At 63.3% G+C, this 15043-nt stretch overlaps 1 protein-coding gene across 3 annotated transcripts in view; it reads right to left on the minus strand.

Moving 5' to 3' along the window:
• CACNA1B (calcium voltage-gated channel subunit alpha1 B) overlaps window positions 1-14149 on the minus strand; it is a 255490-nt gene extending 241341 nt beyond the window's left edge. For 2 of the 3 annotated variants that reach the window (XM_031934108.1, XM_023227715.1), the window contains exons 1-3: window positions 13726-14009; window positions 12790-12895; window positions 9127-9266 (exon numbers count right to left, since the gene is read on the minus strand). In XM_031934108.1, the coding sequence (XP_031789968.1) occupies window positions 9127-9266; window positions 12790-12895; window positions 13726-14009 (530 nt within the window). Of the gene's footprint in view, window positions 1-9126; window positions 9267-12789; window positions 12896-13725 lie in introns of all 3 variants that reach the window. The other variant, XM_023227714.2, reaches the window with a different exon arrangement.
• Window positions 14150-15043: the final 894 nt, after the last annotated feature.

Below are 15043 nucleotides of genomic sequence, written 5' to 3' on the forward strand. Positions count from 1 at the left end.
CCCCGGGGTCTGGGGTCCATAGGGTCAGCACCGCCCACCACGAGAAGGCAGTCATCTGCCAGCCAGGAGGAGGGGCCTCGCCAGAAACCAACCCTGCCAACACCCTGATCTTGGGCCTCCAGCCTCCAGGACTGAGAAGGAAATGTCTGTTGTTGCAGTGCCCTGGCTGTGCTGCTTTGCTCCAGCCTCCCCACCAGACCAGTGTCCAGTCCTTCAAGGGAATGAGCCTGTCAGTAGAGGCTGGGCTTTGAGGTGAGCCAGCGGGGAGACCTCTCGGGGAGAGAGGAGGGCAAAGAGAGGCCAGCCTGGTGGGGAAGAAGGGGTGGGAGTGGAGAAGACACAGAGGCCGCATACAGAGTGAGGGGGACCAAGGTGCAGGGCCCTCTTCACCAGGCTTCTGTGCTCTCAGGGGAGACAGGGAGGGTGGCATTGGCTAGAAGGGCCTGCACAGCCCTGGAGAAAGGAGCTCACAGCAGGTCGTGGAGAGGGCAGGGACTGGGTGGGGGGTGCTACCATGTGACCTGCTAGGAATGAATCTGTATTAGCATCTGCCTGTTTGGCTGGAGTAGAGATGCTTCAGCACAGGTGGGGCTGCACACAGGCACGCAGGGTGGAGGGGCCTCCACTCTACAGCCCCACAGCCAGCACGTGCCTTCTCACCTCTTCTAGTCCAGGGCCTGAGAAGTCATTAGCAACCATTCTCACCTCGGTATGAAGCTGCAGCTCTGGACGCCAGTGTGAAGGAGAAGGGGAGCAGGAAGGGGTATCCACCACCACATGCCCACAGGGGCAAGGCTCCCACCCTCCCGGGGTACGAACTTGAACCCCTTTGACCTCTGCGGGTGCATCTGCACAGAATGCAGGTCCCCTGCCCCCCAGCCACTGCACCGCAACAGCCTAGCCATCCTCGCCAGCCGCCACAGGCCTGGGACGCCCCTGGGCACCAGAACGCAGCAGCCCCAGCGAGCACCTGGGGCCTGAGCCTGGACAGGAGGCCACAGACGGCTTGGAACAGGCTAGCCCCCAGGAGGGGTGGCTCTTCTACAGCCAGCCTGGCACTGCCCACCCAGCCTCCCAGATCCAGAGGCAGCTGCTCCAGAGGGAGTGGGGGGCTCCAGGGACTTCTCCCAAGCGAGATGAAAACACGGGTTTTTATGTGAAAGCTCCTTCTTCTTAAATATTGACAGGTTTAGAGCCCATCTCAGATCCCTGGCTATGCTCCTTCAGCCCCCCAGCCACAGACCCAAAATTCGAAGCAGCCATGAGCCCTGAGAGCCCAACCTGCCTGGCCACGCACAGGCCGGCCACGGCCCCAGGAGTGGGTGTGTGCCCCCACCACCACACAGCTGTGTCCCGCCCTCCTATCGGCCACCCACAGCCAGAGATGGACACATCAGCACCATGGAGAGAGACACGCATGGCCAGTCCCAGGCCCAGAGGCAGCCCCGCCCACCTACCCCATCCCTTCTGCCCTGTCCCCTCAGAACTGGGTCCTGGACTGAGATTCCCTGAACCGCGACCTTCAAGGCTTCTCAGCTCACCCCAGCCTCACAGCCCTCAGCCCTGCTGCTCACTGTCCCCACCACCACTCTCCTTGGACCCCGACCCCTCCACCTGCTGGGGCAGGAAATCAAGCCTCCAACTGACCCTCCTGGTGGGACCCCTGAAGAGAAAGGCACATAAGGGGGACTCTGTGCACACTTGCAGCACTGCCCAGCCCTGGAGCCTGGCCTGCAGTCACTGTCGAGAGAGGCTTGGAGCACAGAGTGGATCCTGGGCACAGGGACTTTGCCATTGGCAGAACATGCACCCCAGGGGGCAGGGCCTGGCTCCATCGTGCCCAGCAAGTACCTGGCCCCTATCAGGGACAAATGAATAAAGAACAGACCACCTGGTCCAATCCCCACTTGCCTCAGGACAGCAGCCCAGACCCCCATGAATGACAAGAGTCCTTCTCTGGGTTGAGCTGAAACCTGCCTATCTCCCACCCATGTCCCCCATCCCCCTGGGAAAGTCTGCAGTATCCAAGGGCAGCCCTGGGCCTGGGCTCCTTCTGCTCTCCAGGCCCCAGAGTGAAAGATTTGCAGAGAGGCCAACCCTTCCTCAGGTCTGCTGTGCCAGGCGGGCATATGAGAGACCCCAGTTGTCTGCAACGCTGGCCTGATGCCCCGTCCAGTGAGCCAGCCCTGCGCTGCTTCTATCCAGGAATCTCTGGATTTGGGCTCCTCAGGCAGCATAGCACACACGGAGATGCGGGGACCCCAGAGAAGACCCCACAGGACTGGAGCCTGAAGCTAGGGTCAGCCTCCCAAGCACAGCTCAGCCAAGCCCCAGGTCTCACGCCCAGGCAGTGGACCCCTGCCCCACACAGAATCAGGAGACCCTGGGGGTTCCCAGTGGGCCCGGTTCTGCCCCCCAGTCAGGAGAGTGTTAAGAACCCTGAAATGCAGGAAGGAGGCAGAGAGGGAGAGGGGAGACACAGAGAAAGAGAGCGGGGGCGTAGGCCAGGCCCCCATAAAGACCCAGCCAGGGGCGTGTGCTGAAGAGGCGGGCAGGATCCCACCCTGAGAGCAGCACCTCCTCGGGCTGTTACATCCCCAGCATGGCTGCCAGCCTGTCCCCAGGGACGCGGAGGCTGTTACATCCCCAGCATGGCCACCAGCCTGTCCCCAGGGACGCGGAGGCCCGACGGGAGGCCACTGTCAGGAAGGGGCACCAGAGCTTGGTCACAGGGTCCTAGATCAGCAGACACCTCCCGCCGCCCTGCCTGGTCCTCACAGCCACACCATGTGGACTGCACGTGGGCCAGGGCCCTGCACTGTGGGGTGGGGCAGGTGGGTTCTCACTGACACCACAGTATGAGGAGGGCTGTGGAGCCCATGGCCAGGCAATGCCTGGAGTGACCCCAGCCCCAGAACATGGGAGCTACCCCTGTTTTCCAGGGACTTGTCAGAACTCCACTGGTTCCAGCCACATTAGGGGTAAGAGAGGGAGGATCAGGGCCTTCAAAGGCCATTTTCAGCCTCAGGTAGGGAAGCAGAGAGGACGTCTGGCAAACCCCAGCCCGACGCGGCACTGGAGGTTGGGGTGCTGCACCTCCCACAGGGCTGCAGTCCAAGGACCCCAGGCTGAAGCAGAGCCTGTGGCAGAAGGCTGTCCATCACAGCACGGACACGCCCAGCTCAGTCCATGCTCCGTGTCCTGGCCACTTGGGCTCAGTGTCTCTTGTCACCTGTGTTCAGACAGCGTCAGGCCGCCTTGTGGGAAGGCAGCGTCCCTGGGCCACACACTTGCACATGGGCCGCTGCTCCCCTGGGTGGACCCTCCTTGCCCATGGGGACCCTCATGGGGCCCTGGGCTGGGCCTGGCTCTCCCTGTGCCCCAGAAGTGCCTGCCACCATCTGAATCGGCCTGAGTCCACAGAGCCCAAAAGAACAGGAGGCCACAGTGGTTGCCCAGGAAGCTCAGGGTCAGCAGTGCCTCAGCCCCTGAGCTCCGCTGACCAGACTCCCTCCTGGTGCGGCAGCCACACACTCACACCCTCTCTTCAACCCACAGGAGGCTGGGTCCGGGGAGGAAGCTGGGCTCTAATTACACGTCCTGGAAAGAAATCCCAGTTTAATTTAGACTAAAACAAGAAGCTGTGGTTGGAAAGTTCCCCAGGAGAGCTACCTGCCTGAGCCAGGACATGTTTCTCTGATGTCCCCAAGGACCATGAAGCAAAGCACCAGGCTAGAGCCATGACAGGGGTGGGGACGCCCAGGGCTTTGGGCTTCTGAGGGCCCTGACTTGTCACCCTGCCCATGTCCCTGACCCCCAGGTGGAACCAGCCCCACAGGGCCAGAGGCTGTGACAGGGGCTTCCTGTGGGGCCTGGGAGGGCAGAGGCAGTGACGTGGGGCCAGGACTGGGAGCATGGACATGTCTGAGACTGGCTGGGGCACGGAAGGGTAAAGGCACCTGCACTGATGGATGACGGACTCCGGAGGCTCCATGGGGCTTCCCTTGGGCTCTACCTTCTCTGGGTGTCAGAGCCCACCTGCCCCGTTCTCCAGTGCCACTCCCTGGTCCAAGCCCTCACCACTCCCACCTGGATCACTGCTTCCGGCTCCCACTCTCCTTCCCTGCCATCTACACTGCGCCCCCAGCACCCATCACGAGTCAGTCGGGCCACACCTATACTCAGAGCCCTCCAACACCCGAACCAAGGCCCCCTCTGCCCCCGCCACCCTCACAGCCTCTCCCCTCCTGGAGCTACTCCCCAGGGGCCACTCAACCCCAGTGGAAGGACACAGCACACCCCAACTCCCTGCAACACTCGCTGCCGGCCTCGCTCGGGAGGACGCAGCCTATTATGTGCACTACTGTGTCCCCAGCAACTGGAGCAGGAATGAGGAGGTAGTAGCTGCACTCGACAAGCCCCTTCCTAAGGAATGAGTGAATGGATGACAAGGGGACAAGGAAGGGGTGGATGGGGGGCGGGGCAGGGGGAGTGAGAGGCTGGGGCAGTGCATGGAGGGGCTTCCAGTCCACGCACGCACTCACCGCTCCCTCTCCGTCTATCTCACTTCTTCGCACCCCACCTCGGCTGACGGACGTGCTTCTAAATTCAGTGGAAACAGACATAGTGAGAGAACTTCCACGCCACCCTTCCTGCACCTGCTGGCCTATGCAGATGCACAGGCCCGCGCTCCCGGAGGTCCTGGACTCTGCTTCCCTCGTGGCTCCAGGGCTGTCCCCTTTCTGTCCACATTGTCCACTTGTTCTTCCCTCCTGGACTATGCACGTGGCATGGACGGGCTGTAAACCCTCAACTTCATAAAACTCTCCTGGCCTCCATCTCCCTCCTGCCTCTGCCCATCGCTCTGCCTCACTTTGCTGCAAAACTCTCTAAAAGACAAGCATTGCCCATAGGTGTCCCCCACAGCCCCTCTCCTCCCATTCCCAGCAAGCCCTCGACCCTACCACGTGGCTCGACCAGCTCCTACCTCAGACCCACGGGGCGCAGTGCCCCACAGCCTTGGGTCCTCTCGTGGCCTCTGAAGAGCAGAGCATGCTCTTCCCTCCTAGAACACCGTCTACAGCCAGGCACACCTCCGCTGCTCTACCAGCCTCACCACCAGCTGCCACTTGTAAGTCCAGGTGCCCTGGTTTCCATCAGAGGGCAGCTCTTCCTCCCCACTCCCCATTCCCTGGGGATCCTAGGTGGTCTCAAGCTCTGAAGATGACTGGGACACTCATGCACCTCGAATCGTCACCTCCAGCCACACCTCTTCCCAGGCTGCTAGATGGCTCACCCCTCACACCCTCCAGTGCTTCCTCTGACGACCCTATGCAAAGTGGCACCCCCAGGCCTGCACCCTGCATGCTTTATCCCATTTCATATGGGAAAAAAAGCACGGAACTCATCACCATCCACTCATCCATCCGTCCACCCGCTGACTGCTCTCTGGTGCACGCCTACGCTGCTGAGCACCACAACAGGCTGCAAAGAACCCAGGCCCGGGAGGCATCTTGTCCCCAGAACACGGCCCAGCGGGCAGAGGTTCAGCTGTCTTCGTTCACCTGAGTCCTCAGCACCTGGCAGAGGCTCCATGAACACTGAATGAATGATGAATGGGTGGAGGGAGGGCCGGCAGTAGGGCAGCCCACCTGGCTGGACAGACACAGGGCTAGAGAGCTGAGCAGAAGGCAGGATGGTGGACAGGGCATGGACAGGAGGGCAGACTGAGGCAGGGAAGAGGCGACCTTCCCACCTCCTCCCCGCAACCTGAGGTCCTTAAGAGCTGCGTCCTGCCACTCAGCGGGACTCTTGCTGGGGTGAACTGCTGGAGCACCCATGTCAGACACCACCGGGCCCCTGTCCTCACCCCAGGCCCACTCTGTGTGGGGAGCCGGCTCAGCCTCGACCCCACCCATGTAGCACGGTGTTCTTGGAAGCCAGGGAAGGGAAGCCTCACTCCCGGGCCCAGAATCTCTCTTGACAAATGATCCACTCAGACGACCACTGGAGATGGCCAGGCGCCAGGACCCCTCCTGGAAATGAGGCAGAGTCCCGTGGCAGGGACCCAGCCACTGTGTCCTCACCCCGGCCCAAGCGAGTCAGAGGAGTTCCAGGTGGCCATGCACGGGCTGACCCAGTCAGAAGCACGGCTGGCAACCGAAGGCCTAGAGGCCCTGGGCACACACAAAGGCAGGAAGCCGCCAGCAGCCCTCACAGGCCTGGAGGTTTCTCAGAAGCACGCTCTGATCCTCACAGTACCCGCAGGCTGGGACCCCAGCCCAGGCCCCACAGCTGCTCCCCAGGTCAGGAGAGGCCCGGCAGCATTAGAGCCAACTACAGCCGCCCACAGCCCAGACGCACACATGCAGGCTCACGGAGGGCGCCCCCAAGTCTTGGGAGAGAAGCAAAGAGGAGACAAGGGAGCAGAGCGCCCGCCTTCCCTCCCAGGTGAGAACACAGGCTCAGAGCCTTCCCAGGCAGCAGGAGGCATGGACCCAGGGCCTCCTCCACAGCTCCACACCAGCCTCAGGAGCAGAGCAGCCCCAGCCGGCCTCTGAGGGTGCTCAAGGCTTTGTCAAGCAACAGGCCAGGGTGTCTTCCTCTCCCTCCAGCCCTCTGAGCACCAATTAAATCAACTCTAATTAAAAACAACAAACTAATGAGAAATACCGCCCACTACTCACAGGCCCTTTGCTCACAGGGATGAGGTGAGGGCTCCTCCCTGGGCTCCCCATGGACCATCACTCACCCCACAGCGGACCCAGCCCCCTCTACACACAGATGCACACACAGGAGCTCACGTGTCCCCAGGTGCCCCACACGGGAGCAGCAAAGTGGCTCCCCCCGTGACTTGGAGCCAGCATGTGGCCCCGTGAGACACAGATCACCTCCCACCCGGGGTTCCCCGCACAACCCAGGCTGCCTGGAGGGAAGATGTGTGGAGGCGGAGGAACCTGGAAGCCAATCCAGCAACGCCCAGGCCCTGCTGCAGACACAGGAGAGCGGAGACACACCCAGGCACAGGGAAAGAGGAGCGGCAGGAAGAACAGGAGGGAGAGGCAGAGAGACACCAAGACACCAAGAAGGCCAGAGACAGAGAGCATGGAGAGGAGACAAAGGGCTAGACAGGCAGACTGGGAGGAGGACGGAGGGGGAGGGAGGCAAGGGAGGGAGAGAGGCCAAGAGAAACAGAGGAGGGAGCGGGGAAGAGGAGGGGGAGGAGAGGGGAAGGAGGAGCAGCCCTGGACCCAGTCTATGTGGGCTGGGAGACCCAGGGGTCCTGCCCAGGGCTTGCTGCAACTCCTCCTGCCTCCTCTCCTGGCCCTCAAGGGCTGACACACTCAGCACCGTGGACAGCGCCCCATAAGGCCGGGTCCAGCCGCCTCCACCCAGCTCCCCGCTGGCTCGCACCCCTCAACACTGCTTACACCCCAACAATTCATTACTTCAGCAGAGGCTCGCTGTCCCCTCCCAGGTACCTGCCCCAAATGAGGCTCCAGGGACCCCCTGAAAAAAATAAGACACCATTGTCCTCAGGGACTTGGGTCCACAGGGAGGGAGAGAGGTAAACAGCTAGTGACTCCTGGGCTGCCTCTGGGAGTGCCCACTGGATGGGGGAGCACCCGGTCCTCCGAGGGGCCGTACTCTCCACCAGCCACCTCCCACCCCAGCCCCCAACGGGCATTGCTAGTGGAACCACAGACCCCCACGGGCCTTCCATAAATTCTACCCCAGGGCCATGCTGCAGAAAGGCATAGAAGGCACCTCAGTGCTGCTGCGCCCAGCACATCACAGACAGCTCTGGGGGCTGAGTCTTCTGTGCGACCCCCACAAGCCCAGTTCTGTAAACACTGCCCTCACCCAGCAGGGGCCAGCCCCAGGCTTAGGAGCAGGCAGAGCAGATGGGGGCAGCACCCCAGGATCCAGGCAGGCAATGCAAGGCTCCTTCTGAGGGCCTCACCCAAGAGTCCAGAGGCCATGTAGCTGACTGCTTTTCCCTCACACACACAGAGCCTTGAAGCCATGAGCCCCAGACTCGAGGACTCCACAGCCACCTCCTTCCTCCTCTGCCACCAGCCCAAACACCCCTCCATATACCCTCCTGTGCACCAGGCATCTTGGGGCAGTCACTGGGTGAGAATGGGGCTCTGGAAGGAGAGCTCTCGACTGCTATGGGGCCTGCTCCCTCCTCTTCCATCTGGGCTCTGGGCCTCAGAACCGTAAGGTTCAGGAAAGAGTAGACAGCGGTCCCTGGCCCAGCACAGAGCCTCTGACACTGAAGTGCTAACAGGCTCTGTGGGGGCAACTCCCCAAGCACTCACTCCCCAGCCGCCACTCTCCACACCAGAGCCACAGCAGCCCAGCCCAGCTTCCACCTGCCGGTCAGAGAAGCAGGAAAGAGGACTCACGGTGCCCACTGCACAGGTTGAGAAGCTGACACTCTGGAGGGTGGACTGCAGAGCCCTGGACCTGAGCTCCCATCCGGGCCCCTTAAGTCTACTTTCTAGATGTCCTGGTTATTTTGGGAATCGCAAGCTATTGTTAGGGAAAGTGGTTGAGGAGAAACTGCTGAAGCACCTTCCTGGCCCTAGGAACTGTGAAAGCACTTAATACACACAGCCTCATCCCAGGCAGCATAAGGGCTCTGAGCGAGGCGGACGCCACAGGTAAGTGTCTCAGGCAGGAACAGAACTCAAAACGCCAGTGCCTCTCCCAGACCACAGGCTTGCGTGAGGCCGGAAGTCCAGCCCTCCTCCTCCCTAGGAACCCCCTCACCTGGGTAGCAAAGCCACCTCTAGCTGGCACCACACTGGCTCCGGCCAGCCACGGAAGCTGGTGGCCCCTGGCCCGTGGGCTCTGCAAGCCAGCGCCTTCTGGGGACAGGTCACTGTGATCCTCCCTTCAGTGAGAAATACAGCAGTGGCACTTCTGGGAGAAGCACCCTCATTCCACACAGGATGGCAAACAGACTGCCTCACATTCATTCATCTCCAGCAGGGCTGTGGGGGGACCCCAGTGAGGAGACTGCAGCCACCCCAGCCCCACGGCGCAAATGAGCTTCAGACAGCAGACAGCACATGCCTGGGCCGCACACGCTGGGCCTCCCGGCCTCAGCTTGCCTACCCTGTGAGGACAACCACGAAGTCCATGACGTTCCAGCCGTTCCGCAGGTAAGAGCCCTTGTGGAAGACAAAGCCCAGAGCGATGATTTTGATCCCTGCCTCGAAGCAAAAGATCCCGATGAAATAGGGCTCCGTGTCGTCCTAGGAGAAGTGCAGAACAGCGGTCACCCCTGGCCCCCACCCGGTGCAGCAGCAGGCAGAGACGGTTGGTGAGGACCCCACCCCGCTGTGTGCAAGCCACAGCCATTGTGAGGGTCTGACCCTCCTCACCTTGCCTCCAACACCCTGCAGATTCTCCAAGGCGCCATTCCCATCACTGAGCCTGCTTGCTGTCTGCACGTGTCCCCTAATGGGATGCACCACTGTTTACAGCAGCAACATCCCGGTGATGCCTGCGGGCCCCTCGTGCCTCCCACCCTGGCATCTCAGCTTCTGCTCACATCACAGCGGGGCCCCAACCTCCCTGCTAGCACCATGCAGTGGGCCTTGCTTCAGGGAAGACAGTGACGTAACAGTACTAGATGTGGGTGCTTATCAGGTAGTTTTTCCTGTATTAACTAGGGTGACCCTTTAATACCCCAGGAGGTCATCCCCATTCTAACATGAGGGAAACAGAGGCATAGAGATGCCCAGGAGCCAGGCAGAGGCCACAGCAGCCTCTAGGTGGGAGCCTGCACAAGGCTGCCTGGATACAGCTCAGGCTTTCTTGAACTCAGTCCAGCCCCGTTATGCATTCAACATGCACCCGGGTAACCAGAACAAGCACGTCTCGCCAGAAAACAACAGAAACAGAGAAGCACAACCTCGGCCCTCAGGGTGCTGAGCAATGACCACCACATCTGTGAGGACCCTGCAGGGAGCGAGCCACAGTCCAGGCCTGAGGCTGGGCGCCACCCTGGGCTCAGATCACAGGAAGCCTCCCAGAGGGCGTGGCGCCTGCAGGCAAGGCTTCCACATCTGATTTTGAGAAAGAGATCCAGGTGGAGGGAACAGAGCACACAAAGGAATGAAGACAGCTGATCCTAGAAAGATCCTTTTCCTGCACCCCAGGCTGAGCTCCAGCCAACAGTTACTGAGCACGAGAGAGCAGAGCCAGGCCCTTCCAGTGCCGAGCTGGGAGCAGCAAACAGGGTGGAGACAGGGTTGTGTGGAGCTTGGGGAGATCCCAAAGACTTCTTGTGAGCACATGGGTGGGGCTGGCAGGGAAAGGCCCTGCGCAAGGCAAGCCCGGGGAGCTGGGCTGAGGGAGCTGCACGTGCAGGGCTGGTATGGGGGTGTCGGACACCTGCACTCCGGGGCTGCTGCCTTAGGAAGCAGGTGAAAGGGGTGGGGAGAGGAGGTCAGTGTCAAGGGCCTCCCCTGAGGGTTCGCCTTCAGGACTGTGGAGGTCACAGGAGGAAGCAGCTGCTGGGCTGCCAAGCGAGGTGAGTGCCACCAGTTCCACAGCCTGTGCCTTCCTTCCCAGGAAGCCAGGCTCTCCAGGGCTCTCCCGCATCTGACTCCCACCTTACTCAGCCTGGGCTCCTCCTGTCCTATGGTGGAGCTGGCCCAAAGCTTGGCTGGCAGTGCCTGGTGGAAGTTACCAGCACCCAAGGGTCCATCATGACCCGTGCTGACTCGCCCATGCTCTTCCTGGCCTCGAGGCTTCTGGCCTGGTTTATTTAGGAGGGACCCCTTTTCCCAAAGGGTGGAGTTGCTGACCATCTGCCCAGGGGAACAGTGGGGCCCCAGCAGACACAGATCTTCACAGGAAACTTCCTGGCAGAACACAGAATAGGCCGATGCCTAGGAAGGACCGGCCAGCCCCCTCGGCTGGGAAGGAGGCCCCAGTCCAAGCCCTCTCCTCACAGCTCTGCCCTGCCCAGCCCATGGTTGATGGCTGGCTTAGGTGGGAGGGATGGGTGTGCAGACAGCTTGGTGTTGCACTGCAAGCTGGGGCCTGGCTCCAGGTAGCTCCAGAGTCGATGTGGGGGTGGGAAACAGCCCCAAGAGGCAGGGAACCCGGGAGGCCTCACCCAGAGCCAGGCTGGCAGACAACTGAGGGGCTACCCCTGTACCACCCAGCCTCAACCTGCTCCGTGGACAGCAGCACAGCCTCCCCTCTATCCCAAGGGATGCCTTTGGGACTAGGCTGGGCCTGTACATGGGACTAGGGCTGGTCAAGAGTTCCCCAGACCTCTAGGCTGGCCCACGGCGGGCACGTTCTGCAGTTTTCCCAACAGGTTAGCTCGCCCGCCCTAGAAGAGTCCTCCCCAACCCATGACCACAAGGCAAACCCTCCCACACCTGCGAGGCAGGAACTTGCAAGGCCGGACACCCACTTCCTGGCCTGGTCCCTAGGTCTGTGTCCCTCTGACCCTGGCCCTGCTGTGCTTCCTGTGGCTTGGCATTCAAGGCTCTCTGGCTATTTCCTCTGATGCTCACCCTCTTCTCCAGCCTCTAGAAAGCAAGGCCCCACCAGGCTCCTGCCCAAGTCCCCCAGAGGGACCATGACTCACGCCTGCCTCATGGCACGGCTGGGCTGTCCACACTCCTCCCCAACACCCTGCCCTAACCCAGACCACTGGGTGTTCCAGACGGTGCTCCATGAAGACCTCCTGACTTCGGCCACCCACCACTCACCTTCTCCTGGTGCCTCACCTCCAGGGCAGGCTCCCTGTCTCCCCTTCTGCACTCCTGGGCCTGCGGTGGCCCAGGTTCAAAGGGGGCTCAGTTTCAGGCCTAAAGTCTGAATAGCTTTTGTCTCAGGATGCTAGTGGGGGCGGAAACCAGGTTCAATGGAAGAGGGAGCAGCTCCTGACACCCCAGAGAGGCCGTCTCCTGGACGTCTATGGCCCCGCAACCCCTGGGTCTACACTTGCTCTGCCTTCTGCCCTCCTGGAGGCTCCAGTCTTTAGGCACACTTGGAACCCAGACAAAGGGCCAGGCATCGGGGAACAGCAGGGACTGGGGGACGTGCTCTGACCTCAGAAACAGTGCTCACCTCCAAAATGCTGCCCTTCCTCTGACCCAGCCCCTCCAGGCCTTCCACCCCACCTCCTGTTGAGCCACAGAGACCTTGCCCTGGCACCCTGACTCACACAGACTTTACGCTCCAATGGGGGCTACCACAGGGGCCTCTTGGCTGGAATCTAGGGACGGGTAAAAATGATTCAGAATGTTTGAGAAGGAATGCTACCCACAGGACAGTCAGGCCTCCTGGAGAAGGGGTTCCAAGCAGGCTCGCACAAGACAACTTGGAGGAAGAGGCTCGGGGTTCCCACATCCAGGCCAAAGCCCATCTCAGCCCAGCAGGGCACACGTGGTGCTCAGAGCTGACCTTCCCGAAGACATGAATGCCCCTTCCCCACCCCAAGTTTAGAACATGGGTTCCTGGATCAAAGTCTAGCCCCGAAAACCAGGACAGCCATCGAGGTGCAGGAGTGCTCATGGCACAGGGTAGACTGGCCCAGGGCTAACGTGGCCACGCCCAGGGCTGAGCCGGTGACCCCAGCTGCCCTGGCCCTCGAGGAAGGTGTTATCCGCCAGGCCTACCTTTTCCTTCGGAGAGGGGCACTGCCCAGACGACCCTACCCAAAGAAACTGTGCTCAGGCACAGACCCTAAAGGAGAGTGGAGTCGCGGCCTCCCCACCACCCTGCCCTCAGGCCCAGCACGGCACTCACCAGCCGCTCGGACATGGGCGTTTTGTCCCCATCAGGGAGGTGCTGCTCCAGAGCCAGCACGATGCAGTTGGCAATAATGGTGGCCAGGATCATGTACTCGAACGGAGTGCGTGGGTTAAGGACTGGCCGGGAGGCGCAGCAGGGAGAGAGACATGCGGCCGAGGCCAGCAGCGCCCAGTGCAGCAGCCACCACCAGGCCGTCTCCGGAGGGGCTGAGACAACTAGGTCCGGAGCACCCCTCCTGGCAGAGGCGGCCTGGTCTCCCTCACTCCCTGGCCCCATCCCTAGGGGCGGCCGCGAGGCGGGCCCTCAGCAGTCTGGGCCGCCAGCCCCTCGGCACACCCGGGCGGCCGTCAGCACCGCGGACAGCGCCTCCGGCCAGGCTCCGCCCGACTCCAGCGCCCCGAGGGGAGGGGGCCGAGCGCCCCCAGGCGAGGCTGGAGGGAGACCCCGCGCAGGCGCACGCTGCTCCCTCCAGACACGCAGCCACATGTACCTACACGGGCACGTGAACATGCATGTAGCCCGCATCGCGAGCGCACGCACGCGCAGCGCCGGGCTCCGGCTCAGCCCGCACACGCAGGCACCTGCAGGCAGGCGCGCGCACGGCCGCGTCCCCACGGCGCTCGCACCTGCACGGACGCGGCTTCGCCCTCGGTGCCCTCCAGGCTGGCCGCGCGCTGTGCACCGACCAGGCTCCCCAGGACCCGGCGTGCGGAGGGACGAGTCCGGGACAGAGGGGCTCCGCCCCGCGCCCGCCGCACTCACGGAAACGCTCCCGCACCCGCCGCTCCGAGGGGCCCCAGGGCGCTCCGCCCCCTCCTCGCCAGTCTCCCGATGCCTCCTCAGGTCGCGCCCTCCTGGCCACCGGGAAGATGGCCCCGGCCCCGGCCCCGGCCCCCGCCCGGCCCCGCCCGGCCCCGCCCGGAAGGATATGGCCACTCGGTGATGCGCTTCGCGTATTTGCGGACGACGTTGTCCTCGCTGAAGACGAAGAGCGATCGGTTGACGGTGAAGCAGTTCTGCTTGACCGGGATGGGGTTGTACAGCGCCATGGTCCGCGCGCGCTGCGCGATCGATTGCTTGTAGAGGACCCGCTGGCCGGGCTGCAGCCCCCCGGGGCCCGGGCCCCCAGCCCCGCCGGCCCCGCCGCCCCGGGCCCGCTCCCCGCCGCCGGGACCCCCATAGCGGCCGCCCAGCTCGTCCCCGAAGCGGACCATGGCTCCCGGGCCCCGCGTGCATCCCCGGCCCAGCGGCCCCGGCAGGGAGGGCGCGGGGCGCGCCAGGCGCTCAGAGCCGAGCAGCCGCGGAGCCGCCGGGACCGCAGCGGACCTTGCCCGGCCCCGCCGCTGCCGCCGCCTCACCCGACTCCCCGGCCCCGCGCCACGCCCTATAAGGGGCCGATCACGTGGCGGGGCCCGGCCAATCCGCGCCGGCCCCGCCCACCGGTCGCGCCGGCCCCGCCCCGCGGCCGCCCCCGCCCCGCCCCGGCCCCTCCTGCTGCGCCTCCCGCGCCGCGAGCCTCCCACCCCGGGGCTGGGCCGGGCCCAGAAGCGGACGAGCCTGCGGGTCCTCGACGGCCGCTCAGCGCCAGCCCGGGCCGTCCCCGGAGCGCGCTCTGCCGGCCCCACCGCCCCTGGTCGCCCTCGGGCTCCTCAAACTCGGCCCAGACGGACCCCTCGCTCCGCCCGGAGGCGCCACCGGCCGCGGGGCTGCAGCCCAGAGCTGGGCGCCAGGCCTGGGCCGGCCCGCCCTGTCCCCGCAGGATCCCCGGCCCTCCCAGCCTTCTGGGTGCGCTCGGCTCGCCGCCTTGGTGCCACGCGGACGCCCCTGTCGGGGGCCCCCAGCCCGGGTACGGGACGTGCTGTTTCCACACATGGGGCTGGCTCTGGGATCTCAGCTCAGAGAAGCCTCTGACCGCCTTGCAGGCCACACCCCGTTAGGGAACCTGTCACGGTCACCGCCATCCCCCAGGCCTGCTTGAGCGTCCACCGCGGGCCTGTCCTGGGCTCCCAGCTCCACCCTCACGGAGCTGACAGTTTTGTACAAAGCACAGCAACCATTTACACGGCACTCACTTCGTGCAGGCTTGTGAGTCCTCACAACCTCCGAAAAGGCTGCCCCGGAGTCGGGGAGACCTTCGGGAACGAGGGACCCTCTCGGACCTGAAGCTAGCAAGGCGCTGAGTGCAGAGTGAGGCCGGGTGCGGGCTGCGCCTTCTGAGAGAGAGGCAGTGCGCACAGTTCCAAGCAGA

Source organism: Piliocolobus tephrosceles, chromosome 14 (genome assembly GCF_002776525.5).
Source record: "Piliocolobus tephrosceles isolate RC106 chromosome 14, ASM277652v3, whole genome shotgun sequence".
Classification (NCBI taxonomy): domain Eukaryota; kingdom Metazoa; phylum Chordata; class Mammalia; order Primates; family Cercopithecidae; genus Piliocolobus; species Piliocolobus tephrosceles.